This window comes from Rhyacophila brunnea, unplaced genomic scaffold, assembly GCF_057557595.1.
Source record: "Rhyacophila brunnea isolate RB1 unplaced genomic scaffold, BYU_Rbru_1.0 scaffold_24, whole genome shotgun sequence".
Classification (NCBI taxonomy): domain Eukaryota; kingdom Metazoa; phylum Arthropoda; class Insecta; order Trichoptera; family Rhyacophilidae; genus Rhyacophila; species Rhyacophila brunnea.
The window spans coordinates 24,987,377-25,003,625 of NW_028232904.1; the positions used below are offsets into that span (position 1 = coordinate 24,987,377).

The following is a 16,249-nucleotide window of genomic DNA, read 5'->3' on the forward strand; positions in this document are numbered from 1 at the left end:
AAAATTATCGAAATTTGCACGTCATTCCCTCTGACGTTTCGATACGATACGATATATTCATCGATGTTTATCGACATTGATTATTATTGTTTGCGATTGGATGAAAAAGGACAGATGTGATTTACCGAGAGGATAAAAAAATGATTGATTAACCAAAAGAATTTATTCATTTTATTTGGACTTTTATTTGACGGATCTGCGTTTGAGAGCGTTATATACGAGCTGTATCAAAAGTAGAAGTATTAGCACCACGAGCTTGGTTAATTATTTTTTTAACTAAATAACTACACATCATAATATTATATAAATCCGTATAGAGAATTACTCCTACTAGTTCTTTGAAACAACCTAGGTACTTATGGTATTTATTATTTATATACCTAAATCACATTTATAAAATTATGTATACATCTTTTTATATATAAATAATTAATAAATAACTTAGGTTAGCTGAACACTTCTGTAAAATATTTCAAATGTGAGTGAAAACTGCCCGGACATTGCCGCCCAGATAATTGCCGCCAAAACAGTTTAAATATGAGACAATTTTTTATTTTTACATATTATTATTATATTTTTTAGATACACAAATAAAAATAATTACAAGATAAAAAGAACTTTATACTCAATATGCTCAAACTTGTACTTGATATGAAGTAAATAAACAACAAACAATCAAATATAGAATAGGTACTAAATGTCATTTTGATTTCCATAGTAACGCATGTATATATTAATAATTTAGTTGCTACGAACACCGACTTAGCAACCAATAAGAGTGGATTGGATTACGGATTTTTTCCGAAATAACTTTTCATATAAAAAAGAATTAACTTAAAATGAATTCAATTCTACTTAAAAATTGCTAAAAGTAATAAAAAAATGCATTAATATTGTGTTCTGATATATCGTGAAAGTTTCAAATGTCTAGCTAGTCGGTAAGTTAGTTAAAAATCGATTGCAAGATTTGTACTGGATAAGCAACCACCAGACAAATAAGAATACGAGCTAATATAAACGTTGTAAAATACGAATAAAGATATAAAAAATTGTATATATTCCAGGTATTTTATTAGGGAACTCAGGTGCTAGTACCTATGTAGCAGCATCGGATTAAAAATATTAAGTAATTTAATATTTCGTAAGTATGTAAATTTCTATCGATATGCAATTCGAATAACCAAAAAGCACTTGTTTTATAATATATTGTTGTATTTTTTGCGGGCGGTTTTGTCTAGGCCGTTTTTCCGGGCGGTATTGATGATCACTGGTACGGGCGGATTTGGTTTGGCGACAATGTCTGGTAGGCAATGTCCGGACGGTTTTGTCTAGGTGCCGCTAGGTTTTCTTCATGATGTAGGTACGTTAAATATTAACTAGGTAGAGGTTGTGTAGTAAAACCTCACCTTTAAGGCAATGTTCCCTGTAAGTTGCGCACATCCACCAAAATGTGTCCGCACACAAGTTTTCATCCCCCGCACAGTCCTCACACAAAAATATTGTAAAAGAAAGTTTCCTTTGCCAGATTTTAGTTTTGCTCGAATGCACGAAACCATCACGTCATGCACATTTTTTTGACTCATTTATCGTTGTTAGTGTTATTATTATTATTATATTATAAAATCACTGAAAAATAACTACCTTCAAATTATAATTTTTCATGAAAAATTGTATAATATGTGTGTTTGTGGGGGGAGGGGTAGTTGTAAATTTACCGCACCGGGTGACACCAACCCTCACGCCACTGCTTAGATGCGTTGATGATCCGCAACCAATATAAAAATTAGAGGAAACTTTGTCGAATATCCGTTTTCGTCTAAATTGACCTTTTAATGCAGAATGATTTTTTGTATCTAAATGGACCAAAACGATCCTTTTCTTTAAATTGCATTGTAATGAATACAGCATTCATATGCTGTAAAAACACCAATTTAAGTACCTCCATGTATTTAAATATAAAATAATCAAATTTGTGCATCGTCTCCTGAACATTTGACATTTGGTCTATTCGACAAACCAATCCTACGACGACGAGTTGGCAAACATTTTTAGGTTAGGTTATTATAAAGTGAAAAGTTAAAAACGTAACCTAAAAATGTTTGCCAACTGTCTTGGCAAAGTAGTACCATCACCCCTTACCCAATACTTCCTTACCTTTCCGGAGTACCTAGAAGGTGAAGTTTACTACATAACCTCTACCTAGCTAATTTTTATAAAATAACGTACCTACATCATGTAGAAAACCTAACTGTATTTACTTAAATGCCAATCTGTACAGCATTTTTAATTATTAAAATAAATAATTAACTTACACCTCATTATTAATAGTTATAAAATGTAGAATATTTAATTAGTAATTTATTCAAATTCTTAAAACTATCAGTGTTTTAAATCGACATTGTTTTGTATAGAATTATAGACTACAAAACTTTTTAGTTTCCGTCAGTATGAAACGAGAATTCTAAAGACTCTGAGCATAGTTGCACAAATTCAAAAACGTTTTGCTCGAATTCAGCTATTGACGATAATTATTAACTAGTATCTAAAGAAGTAAACATCGAACGGAATGAACTTCTACAAAGTTAACTGTTTACTTCCTTCGGGAGCTTTCGACACAAACAAGCATTCAACCGAACATCTAAGTTTGTATCAATATAATTGAGAACTTGGTTTTAAAAACGACTTAACGTGCATTTTGCCACAAATAATAAAATAAATGTATCATTTTGTGGTGGCGCTTTTAGCAGTTGACTGTAATTTGAAGGTGATGCTGGTTGGTGGATTATAGATCTAGGGGTTGGGTTTACACAGGATGCCAGATACTAATCTTTATATTGAAGGGCTGGTGCGCGCTGAGGCCGGTTCGGTCTTCACGCACTCACTCACTGGTAAACGGACGGTACACTTTTTATGAATGATGATGATATGTTCAGGATGAATGGTATAGACGCGATGTTCACTCAAACCGTAACAGATTTAGTGCAATGAAGGTCGAAGAGATACGTTTTGTATGAATCAATCTGTAGTTAACGCGGCCTCGTTCGTATCGTTTCAGATAAAGCGCGATAGCTTTTACAAGCCTATGCGTGTCAGCTGTCTTGGAGTAACTGAATATTATTGGCAATCACGGTCACGTTATTGCTGGTTTCCTAGTCTTTTGATAATAATAAATATGGATGTTAGGTACGTGAGGAAATAAGAGATGACGGCTACCATATTTGACCCAACTATTTTGTATTCACTGAATACTAAAAAAGAAGTTAATGAAGTTAAGAAGAAAAATACTCACGTTTGGTTTGCATCGTAAACCTATTTTATCGGTAACCGAAAGATTTTTAAAAGCAAAAACCAAATCTACAGTTTTCATTAATATATTAAGCCTAGGCTAAACTTATTTGTTATAATCTATTCTATTATTTTTTCTGGTATTTATAGTAACTTAACCTGTTTGAACATTTTTATGTTTGAAGTGAGTAACACTGAGGCGTTACGACTTATATCTTCGTAATTTTTTTGAAACATAATATATAATACATGGTATTACTGCCAAAAGTTGGTAAGTCTCGAAATCATGTTACGGAGTTAATGCAATTTGAAGTTTGACATTCCCTCCAAAATCAGGCATAATGCTAATTTTTTTGTGCGTTATGTACACATTTTATATATTGGATGAGCTTGAATTTATATATAGAAACAAGCCTCAATATTATTTTTATATTACATTATATACATACTCCGTTATTAACTCTAAATACCGAAATTATCGACTTACCAACTTTTGGCAGCCACGATATTATAAAGTTTCACAAATAAAATGGGATGTTCCAAATTTTATCAAGTTAAGTAGTAATATCAACACTTATTCTTATTCTTCTTGGTCGTGCACTCATGGCTGAGAATCGTGACCAGATTTAAATTTTACCATTCTTTGAGCGACCAAGACTTTCCATCCTTCTCGATCTTCCGCTTCTCTCAGGGCAGAATGAATGGTTCCCCTAGTCAGCTCTTTCACTTGGTCACTCCATCGCGCAGACGCTTTTCTTTTGTTTCGTCTTCCCTGGAGGCTACCCAAAACTACCAGTCTCTTGAGGTTGTCCGGTTTGCGCCTGACAATATGTTCAAAAAACTGCAGAATTCTTCTCATACATATCGTCGAGATCCGTTCCTCTATCTTTAGTCTCTGGATGATTGACTGTTTCGTCCTGTGCTCCGTCCAATAAATGCAAAGCATTTGGCGCTAGCACCATATCTCAAAGGCATCAATTGCCTTCCGTTCTCTTGCCTTCAGGGTCTATTACTCGACTCCGTATAGAAATATCGAGAACACTAATGTTTGCACAAGCATCATTTTTGTGGCAATCGAAATTCCCCGATCCTTCCATATAGTGATAAGGCGTGTCAACGCATTTTTTGCAATTTGTGTGCGCCTTCTTATTTCTGCTTCGCATCCGCCCTTTCCAATGATGGTCGATCCCAGATATACACAAGCTTATCGACTGTTTCTAGGTTTTGGAGTCTACTTGGTGTGGTAGAAGGTTGGCCCGATCAACAACCATTAACTTGGTCTTATTCCTATTAATAAGGAGGCCATATTTGCGACTCTCTTCCTCTACATACATACACTTATATTATAACTTAAATTGGTTCTTTGATTATAATTATCTGCATCTGGGTTGCCCTACGAAAAGATTTCTTAATTTTACGAAACATGGATGATAGTCACTTGCTCAAACAGGTTATTAAAACCCAGGACCCATAAGAATATAGACCTAACGCGTAGCTTCTCGGCTATTGTGGGTACATCATTTAATAAGTCTTTCTGATGAATTATTATATTATTGACTATTATACCTACAAAGATTCTTTTTTAAATGAAAAGCTTTTACACATTTTGGAGTTAGCCCGTTACTCCACGCATATCTTCAATTACAATTCACAAAACAAATTTGCCGATACTCATGTGCAATGTTGTGTGCACTTATTTGTTACTTAACAAGCTGTGGTTGTTTTATCGGTGGCAATTTGTATTCGTTTAACCCGCTAAATGCCACATTCATTGCAAAAGCTCCCGTAAAGCTCGATATATTATAACGAAAACTGTTGTGAATAAATTATTTTAAATGATAATAAACTTTAACATTTTTTTTACCAAAAATGTATTCAGTCACTTTTGTCAAGGTGTAATTGAGATGGAAACTCATTTAACTTTCTATGTAGTAATATTCATAAAAAATGTAAGTTATATTTGAACAAAATGGTTTTCTCGTATAATATATCACACTTTGTTTTCATATTTGCCTCAAAATAATCGTATTTTTTATATATTAGCAACCTGATAAAGACTTTTTCCTTATTATTCAAAGTTTTGAAATATCTACACACTTGCATTATCAGTGATTTTAAACATATTTTAATACATACCAGTAAGTACCTGATTAATTTAAACTATTTTATGTATCTTCATCGTCTAAATCGTCATGAGCTTTTTGACTATTTCTTAAATATACAGAAACTTAAAATTCTATTAAAAACACCAATTTATTATATAAATATTTAATTAATATTTATTGGTAGTCCAGCTCTAGTCAAAATATTTTTTTTGAAAAAAAAAAAGTTAATTCTTTTGTTAAGTGTTAATAATTATATCGATCTAAGCTTTGACTAATGGATTGTTCATGGTTGAATTTCATAATATTATAGCAGCAAATATATTGCAACAATATTATGTGACGAGTGGTTAAAGAAGCAGAAGCTAGAAATCTAACTCCACAATCACTGCTGACCTTTTAATTACCACATGATAATTATATCTAATGGCCAACAACTCCAAACGCGCCAGTCGCGTATTACGAATCAGTAGTCTTCTTATACTCGATCTAAATTATGATGGCAGTTAGGTAAAATAAATAACTTGTTCTACTATAAAATTTTACTCAAGCATTACCACGTTGTATCTAATAACCTAATTTGCGGATTGATTTGTCGGTAAGACAGTAATACGTGATCGACTGATAAATGTATGTTACATAATAATTGTTGGCACCAATTATCGTGACGTAAATCCCATTCCATTTTTCCACCCTACCTACTACACTCATTGTTGCCATCCAGGCACTTTAATCAATTAACGAGTGACTGTTCAACCGTGTTTGCAAAATGTTAGTTACCTGTAGACCACGAGAGCGTCAAGACTTGCACTAATTTGACCGCCATAGTATCATCAAAGCAAAGCTTCAATTATTATTACAAGTTACAGTAATTCATAAACAATCATACACTCATTTCCCACTTATACACTACAACTAAAGTGTAACCATGAGATTGAGCACACTAGTTGTATGAGTACGTGAACACGAAACCGGCTCCAGTGCTTTAGCCAACTCAAAATCAAAGCTTAGCTCCTAGACTGAATTCCTATGTAACCGTGTCCATATTGGTACGGATATTATGTCCGTATATTAAAGACACTCCAACCTCTTTGGGGCGTATAGTACCAACATAATATTCATGTCAAAATAAAACACGGTTCTTGTTGGTTTAAACTAAACTTTACAGAGAGCCTGCAGCAAACAAATTTTGACAATAGTCGATATACTGGATTATTTGTTAGGTTAGGTTAAGTTTTCGTTCTTGAATTTGATTAAATGAATTTTGCCGAAACCAGCTATGAAAATTGAATTAATGTTCATATTGAATGTAATAAAATTGGAGACCGTATAGTATACGTTCATCTCTTTCCGACAAATGTTATACATACAATTTACATGTAACCCTATGTATCCACTCTCCCCCAGCATCTAAAACCATACTTCATACTTCTTCTTCTTCTTTTGCTATATCCGCCCCTTAACTGGAGCATATGGACACCACGCGGCGCCTCCAAGAATTCCTGTCGCTCGCCAGTCCTCTTGCTTCATTCCAGGTCAAACCAGCATCCCGTAGCTCCGCCGTATACACGCTGTAGATTGTATTTAGCGGCCTTCCAGGATGCCGGAATCCGGTCGGCTTGAAAAACAGGCAAGCTAGGTTGAAGTTCTCTTCTGGCATCCGCAGCACGTGGCCGAGCCAAGGTCAACGTTGCCTCTTCACTTTCAGCATGATGAGAGGCTGCTTGGTGCGTTCTCTTATCTCCTCGTTGCTCCTAAAGCCTAGCTCTATCTCCTCGTTGCTCCCACACCCAGTATTTGTCGCAAACATCTGTTTTCAAGGCTCAGTATACGGTTGCTCTGAGCCTTCGCTACCGTAAAGCAGCACCGACAGAATGCAAGCGTCGAATAGGTGGCATTTAGTTTTGACCGAGTACAATCGTGAGTCTCAGACATTCCGCATTGAATTGAATGTTGCTCCAGTCATTCTCATTCGGATAGCGAGCTCTTTCTGCAAAATGCCATCTCCTGTGATGTGTACCGCCAGGTACTTGAAGCTGTCGACGCTTTCGATGTTTTGTCCGTCGCTAATCAGACGGGTATCTGGATCATGCTACTTCATACAGTCTACTTAAAATCGTCACCATTCTATTAAAGATACTTAGATACAATATTACATAGTTATATCAAAATATAGAGATAGCATTTCCAATTTAGCCTACTGAATTTGTCCACATTTTCTTTTTGTATTTCCCGCGGATGAGATTGGGCGCAATCGATTGTAAAACATTAAATTATTTCAATATGTACCACGTTAGCACACATACATTGTAGTATGTTGCAGATCCTAATGGGTAAACGGCAAATGACCGGAGTTCGACTAGTTAAAAATTCGAAATGAAAACATTTCAAAATGAATTGCAGTTTTGTGACTTACACCGCGCTGAATTTGTTATTTTATTTCGGGCATTTTGTGAAAAATAACGCCAGCGATGTTTTATTTTTGGCATGTTTATTGATCAATTTCGTTAGCCTTGTTTGAACAATATTGTAAGAGAAAATATTTTTTCAATGAACAACATTATTTAATGAAACGAGATAGGTTTATTTTAATGGCGTTGTAAAATCTGTTTTTTTAATATAATTCACCGTTAAAATAGCTTTGATGACAATATTTTGACTGGCATTTTACTGCTAGTTTTAATAAGCGCTTTTTTATATTTTGTGCATTTCCGTTAATCACTTACAATGTTGTAGTTCAATTTGTCATTAAGCTGTAAACGTTAAAACCTCCAAAGTAACAAAATTGAAATTTGACGAAAGATGAAAATACTTATCGGCACAAAAATAAAGAAGTAGGTATGACATTATGTACTTTTCTTTTATAAGTCTGAATAATTTTTTTATGACTCCAATATGATTAGTACAATTTATTAATATTAAATATAATAATATTGGAAATATTACGGTTGTATTAAAAATATACCGTGTATATTATTATGTGCAGAGGTTTCTCTATTATCAAGATACCTTGTCGCAGGACAGATGTTATATTTTATGATGCTGTGTATTGTGCGATTAACTTATTTGATGGCACCATAAAGGTTAATTTATTTTTTATTAACTATATAATGTTTGTGGACGTGTTAAATAGGCTAAATTTATAATTGTATATAAATCATGTTTCTTTAATATTCACATAAACACATGCTGTCTTTTCTACTTTCTTGTTATATTAGTTGTTATTTTTGTAATTAAGATATTTTTATAGTTTTGTATGTATTATGTATTATGGCGCATTGGCCAATCGCTGTAATGCCGTAATACTCTTTTTCTAAATAAATAAATAAATAAATATATAAAATAAAATAAATAAATTATATTTAATTGTGTGTATCTAACGACATAATATTAAACTACAATTTTCTTAATTTGAAGTTAACAAACCACCCAAACTAAAATGCCCATTTTAAATGTTACTTTGTTAAAAAAAGTAGTTTTAAAATTATTCTTCATGGTAAAAATAATATAGTAACTTTAAATATTATAAATTTTATATATTTAAAAGTTACAACAGCAATAATTATTGTATCATTTGTAATATTTGGATGTTAATTATTATTGATCCCCATATGTACCTCCAGATGTTTTTATTGAAAATTCATAGCCCGTATACTTGTAGGTATAATATAACGTTGTATTTTACCAATTATATATTTCTTACAAAACTAAGTTCCTTATTCCCTCACTACCGAATCTACTATTCTTCTTCTTTTTTCGGGTACTATAACCATATGTGAGTCTGGCCTTCTCTTGTATCTGCTTTCACCCAGGTCTAACCAAAGCCGCTTCCTTCCAGTTAAGTATGCCCAAGGTATATAAATTCAAATTCATAACTTCTACAAAATTAACAAGCTCTTCATTGGTCTTATGGTTTCTCAAATGTCAATTTAATGCATGACTCGTTAATCTTATATATATGAGCTAGAGGTCCAATTTTATAGGCATACTGTTCGTAACTTTATCTTCGTCTCCACCAAAATTGTGTGTTAATGATGGGTCTGACGATACCACACAGCGCGCTGCGCTCAAATGAGCCTAACACTCTTTCCATGCTTTTAGTCTTGCGCCAGGTTTCCGAGCCAACAACTGGTTGTATTAGTATTTTATACAAGATGCATTTCAAGTGTCGCTTCATCGACTTGGAACGTAACACCTTCATTAGATCGAAGCGACATTATATATTCTGGCCTACCAAAATTTTGATTTTTATGCTACTCTGTTTATAAAAATTACATATAATATACAAAATTGTAGACTTCTCTAAAGTATTTTAGGGTTTTTTTGATTAATTTAATAAAAATGTCCCTCTGAGGCGGACAAAACCGTTCCAGATTTATTAAATAAAAAAAATGGAATAAGTACTAAAAAAATTATGTTTTATTAAATTAATCAATATTACAATGAAGTTGTACCATGAATTGACAGTTAACACGTTAAAAGAAATTGTTTTAGGGTTATTTAAATGTGTCACTTATTTCGTACAGCTTTCTGGATATACCTAATCATGTACTTGTTATTTTCTGGATCCACAAAATACTGATCTGATGGCATTACGTCATGTATAACGACATAAATATACAGGGTGTAGGAAGAAGAAGAATATTGTAATATTTGTTATCCAAATTGTATGGAGGAAAATAGTAGAGGTAGTTGGTTGTATGTAAGATCGAATGTATATGATGTATAATGTATATGATGTCTATGAGTCGCCTATTTTCAAAAGTCATTTTGTCCAGTTTTGACAAAAAATGAACTAAATATGCAGTTATAATGCTTATTCAAAGTGGCACATACATATTCTATAAACATTTTTAATAGTAGTATTTTTCAGCCAGTACTGCGGTTGAAAAACAGCGTCCAATTGGCATCAAAAAGCGTCCAAAGATCTTCGGGAATTCGTCCGGCACCCCAATATATTATCATAAGGTGATCTTAATGCAACCAACTACCTCTACTATTTTCCACCATACAATTTGAATAAAAAATATGATATTCTTCTTCTTCCTACAGCCAATCACGATCTAGCATTGGGGCAAAGAACAACCAAAAATTTGCGCCACTTCCCTTAGTCCATCGCCAACTCTCGTACCTCCTACCATTTCAGATCTGCAGCGCGTAAAACGCTTTTGTAGCACCGCTGCAGGGTGAGGGAAAGCCGGCTACGGCGAGGGAGCTCTTGAGGCTGTGCCACAAGGGTACAAAGAGTTGCACTCTCTGGCGGTATCCGAAACACATGTCCCAGTCACGTAAAGCATCTCTTCATGATTACCGTGATCACTGAAAGATGCTTTGTCTGCTCACAAACTCGAGTGTTTGTAACGCAGTCGTACCAATGTACCCCTAAGATTCAGCAGAAACATCGATTCTCAAAGCTCAAATGCCGAGACTTTTGAAGCTTAGTGATATTCCATGTCTCACAGCGATAAAAGAGCACAGGTAGCACGCACGCGTTAAACAAACGTCATTATAATAAATAACATAAACGTTAATTTCGACACTATATCTGATAAAGCTCACCATCTGATCAAACTACGTAGCGAAAAGCTTTTTTATATGTTGAATATTAAGTAATAAACTCGTTTTATTCATTTAATTTTATTTCAAGTAGTTATATCTTATTGCAAACTTTCATTGTTAAAAGTTCCATAGACACATTAAATAAAACAGTTTCCCCCAACTTTATGAAAATTAGTCTGCTTTTTCTAATACCTCAAAGCTCGGTATGATTAATATTTTTAATGAAGAAAACAATGCTGACTATCATTTTTTTAACTACTTTCTTATTACAAAAGATATTCTGCCTTTAATTGAATTTGGTCTAGACATTTTATTGAAAACAGTAAAATTAAAACCTTTTTCCTCTTACTTCAAACTAAAGACTTTTTCCAGAAAAAAATTAACGGAAAAAACAGGTCGGCATAATATATTTGAATTGTCTGTTTTGTGCAGTGTCTTCATGAAAGAAATTTCTTTACAAAATATTTTGATTGGCAAACTTCCAATTGGTTTTTTTCAATTACCAACAAAATTTGTGGATCAACTTCAAAGTGTACATCTTGTAGCTGAATTTGTTTCACATTAGCCGGAAACTGATCGATGAAGGTTTGAGTTGTATGAATGAAAGAATTAAAACAAAAGTTTAATAAAGAAACAGTTTAAATTTCAGCTATGAGGAATGGCATCTCACCAATATTACCGTATTAAAAACACTTGAATGTGTAAGCTAATACGCCAGCGTTGGTAACTGTCACAACTTAGATATGTATCCTGGATGCCGGTAGGAGTAGAACATATCGTCACCTCAATACTACAACTAGATAACTTTGATTTGGTTTTCTTGGGAAAATAAAATTCAAGCTTTACTTGATTAATTGTGCTTGTCTAACTATTGGTAACAATTAAATAACATTAATACTATCATTTATTAAATGAAAAACATATGTTTGACATTGAAAAAGGTTCAAAATTACACTACAGTCATGCGGGATGCATAAATAAATAGAGCACAGTTGCGGAGTCCACCTATCTTGAATGATCAACTTAGCTTATTATTGAATAGTAATTAAATTTTAATGGATTCAAATTCCATCAATTACTTTCAGTCGATAGTATGAATAGTAATTGTTTAACTTATAACTTTTAAAGAATGATATATATATATATATTATAACTCATTAGTTTACCACATTAATTCCCAATGCGTTGCTATTGTTCCCAAAATGGACAATTTTACACCTTTTTAGTGTGGTATTTTTATTGTTTATAATTACTAATGATCTATTATTAGGTTTTGACGATTTATTATACGACTATCGAGTGTATAATTATTGATAAGGTGTGGGGTTCACACAACTATTCATAATTTGTTTGTTTTTTTGTTGTAATCCTTGATTTAATAGGTACGTGATAGAGTTTTTACCTACTTTATTGTATTGATTTGTTATATAAGTTATAGATAATAGTATTCATTGTCAGTCAGTGTGCATTTGCCTTTTTGTAAATATACACAGTGTGTGAAGTTGCCTAAAGGAATAGTACAAAATTTAAATTCTTAGTAAATAAACAATGTTCAATTATATGAAAATATATTGTAGTTATATTATTTTATGTATAATGCATTTATGGTTTTCAAGTACCTAATCTAATATTTTCAAACACAAAATTTGATATAGAAGATAGAGTTCCCATTAATTTCTGACTTACCTAGTTTTATGATGTTTTAGAGAAGAAAATGTAGAATCATATTCAATAACTATCTTAAAAACAGTGAAAATCAAGTTATCTAGTTGTAGTAGGTATTGAGGTGACGATATTATCCTTTACTCTTGAGACAAAGTGCCATTATAGGTAGGTATTATATGGATGGCTCACAATAATTATGGATAAAGTCCAATTTTCAAAAAAATGATTTTTTTTCAGTGGCTAGATAAAACAAATTTCCATATTGTGTGTTAATATCACAATCGTAGATCTACAATTTTCCGCATAAATGACAATACTAATATTGATAAAACATCAAATTGAATGTGAATCATGTCCATTTTAACAGTTTCTTCAGCACTATAAAGAGGTAATTGCTAACATTAATTTGCTAATATTATTAATAAATTTTGAATATACTTAATTTTTTGTACTATTTATTTAAATTGATACATGTACTCTCAAAATATGGTAAGTAACATTCCTGAATTTTACAAAAAAAGTTTTACCTTTAGATCCATCTAAGGATCCATTTTGATGGACTCAATCTATAATTATTGTAAACCACCCATATAATATTACAGTTACAATAGAATACAATTCTTAAATTAGTATAATGTTGTAACTCGTGCAATATTTCATAAAAAAAACACAAAAATGGTTTACACAAATATATCTAGTAAACTATGTCACAATAATTATACGTGTCGTCTGGACGCTTCACAATTTACAGTCATCTACGATTTTTTTCTGACAATAAATCAGTTTAATGTCACGGATCGCTTTAAGGGGGATAAAGCAATTCCGAAAAATACTGAAAGCCGTAAATTTAAAGGCGTTTTACAGAATCAAGGTTACTACTGGTCATGAAATTTCGCAGCGTTTTCGGATTCCATTAGGCTTTATGTGGATTGGATGAATTAACTTTGATGATAATGTCGGAAAGCTGTCAAAAGAAATAAATAAAATACATTATTCTTTTTACTGACTATAGTTTTTCTTTTTTAGAACAACCTGTTTACAGACTGACAATTTATATATTAGTAAGGTTAGGATAGGTTATATTTTATTTAGTTAGTTTGTCTCTTGTTGTAGGCGGTATTGGCTTAGTAGTTTATATGATGTTATAGTTCTTTTGAGGCGTTTAGTAGAAAGTGAAATTAACCCAATGCTTACGGGCCCTTTTAATTATTTTTTTTATTAACGTGTTAATTTGCATTTGAAAAACAATTAGCAAAACCACAATTTTGTGCGGCCCGTAAGCATTGGGCTAAGAGCTACGCGCGCATACCGTTACGATAGTATGCGACAGTATGAAGTTAGCTGCGAATCAGTCAGTTGTATAGAAATGCAAGTTTGATGGTAGAACTGTTATTGTTGTCGGCCATTTGCAATAATTCCTTACGTAAACAAACGATTGATCGTCAGAGTGACAGTTGTTACTTTAAAAATAAGAAGAACGAGAAATAATTGTATGACTTCTTAGTAATATAAGTTAAAGTGTATAGAAATGAACCAATGGCTCTCCAATTAGCGGTCATTTTTCTTGAGTGTGTAATTTAACAAGATAATTAAGAGTTAATTGAAGAATCTTTTTCAAGTTTCATCAAGTTTTGTATCAAGCTTTGTAACAATGCAATAAATAAAGCCAAATACAATGGGGAGCATGTCCGGTCTAAAAAGTTATCCCACGTTACTAGAAGGATATATTTTTATTGAAATAATAATTATTATTCTTTTAAGTTTACTAACAAGTATTATAAAAATAAAATAATTGCTAAAACATACCTGTGGATAATCTCCATCCTTAGTCTGGTAATCAAAGACATAGAAAAATGCCGTGGGCGCAGTTCTATCTTTGGGTGCGCCCGAAGGAGACGCTGAAGTACTTAGGAGATCAGCTGTCTGCACCAATGGAGCCACAAATTGGGCGTCGCTCAATGCGGACACCGTCGCGTCGCGAGTGTTGATTGGATGCTGCTGAAATTTTATAAATATAATATATTGGAATGATAGTATTTTACATTAATCACCTTTCGATATAAACTAATAATACATTTCTAGACAACACCCCAAACCCAATCTTGATCAATATTTTGATGCATAGTATCACCAATCACCATATTTTTTTGTCTGGAAATGTCTCAGAAGAAGTTATCCAAAACTAAGGTGCACTCAAGTGTGCTTTGACTGAAGTTAAGAGTCGATAATCACGAGTGAGAGGTACGAAGAAAGGACAAAAATTAAATCACAGAGTGGAGGTATGTACGAGAAATGGATGTCAACCACTTGTCAACCTATTATTTCCATACTCCGACTCATACACAAATTGAAAAATAGTATGTGTACTAGCCACACCCAGATTTGAACCTGGGACCCATATAGCTATGCCGACGCTTAAGTCGTACGGCCATCGTATATAACCAAAATAAGAAATATATAACCACCAGAAAAAAATATTTTTGAATGAAAGGAAAAGAGGCAGATTTGAACCTGTGCCCCTCGGGAACCTGCACTTCTCCAATCCTGCCGGGTGTCATATTCTTTTAAAAGGATTTTTCTAGTGGTTATATTATATTTGTTTGAAGTGTTTTCAAGTTAATAACTTTATATAATATAATATAATGTAAATAGCCCACGGTGGCCGCGCGGCTTCAGCGTTGGACTATAATGCCGTGGGTCCCAGGTTCGAATTCTGGGTCTGGCAAGTACACATATTGTTTTTCAATTTGTGTGTGTCAAGGTATGGACCTAATAGTTGAGCAAGTGGCTGACATCCATTTCTCGTAAAAAAACAAAATCTGTCAATACAAAACCTCTACTCTAGAGGCCCATATGATCCTATTAGGATCGGACATCGTCGAAAGAAGAAGACGAAATATGTGTAATATAATATGAATACGTGTATTAAATAAGGCTCTAAGTACCAAAAAGTAGTATTGCATATAGTTACAAAATACCGAGTCATTGCAGTAAAATTTCATGAAGCAGACCTTTTGAAAAATGTAGTTTTACAGTGTGAAGCAATCACGGCAGCTTCTATAATTTTAGGTATTAAGAACTCGCAAGTGTCAACACACCATCATCAGCTATTTTATATTGAATGCCGTTGACCACTGCAGTGCTACTTACACCATTATAAATAAAACACGCCAACGGACTTACAACGTCGACAGGTTTAATTATTTTTCTGTGTTTTTTTGACTTGTCTGAGGCACTTAGACTATAGTTGAAGTTGGCGTTGGTATGTAGAATATTTTTCTATAAAAATGTCAATTTTTATTATTTTTGTACTTAGCGCCTTAATTAATATACGTATTCATATATATAATATAGTATGTTCAATGAAATAATGTTACACGTGTTACTTATTCAAACCAGTTTAATTTTAATGGTACCTTTGTTATAAAAATCTCAACATGCTTTATATTGTTTGCTTCTTTTTCCAAAAACGAAATAATTAATTTGAGATATGGCAGAAAATATTTCAGAAATAAATGTTGAAAAAAACCATCGTAAGGGATGAAAGATACCCCTGAGTTTTCTTAATACGGAAACATTCCAGCGGATATATTATTATGTAATTCAATTTTCTCTCTTTCAAATGGTAATAATTATGA

The 16,249-nt window shown here is 32.8% G+C and overlaps 1 protein-coding gene across 1 annotated transcript in view; it reads right to left on the reverse strand.

Annotated features, from left to right (window-relative positions):
* Positions 1 to 16,249, reverse strand: part of LOC147069232 (neuroligin-4, X-linked-like) — a 748,531-nt gene that overhangs the window by 217,458 nt on the left and 514,824 nt on the right. The window contains exon 7 of the mRNA XM_085951637.1: positions 14,418 to 14,606. Within this exon, the coding sequence (XP_085807763.1) occupies positions 14,418 to 14,606 (189 nt within the window). The remainder of the gene's footprint in view (positions 1 to 14,417; positions 14,607 to 16,249) is intronic.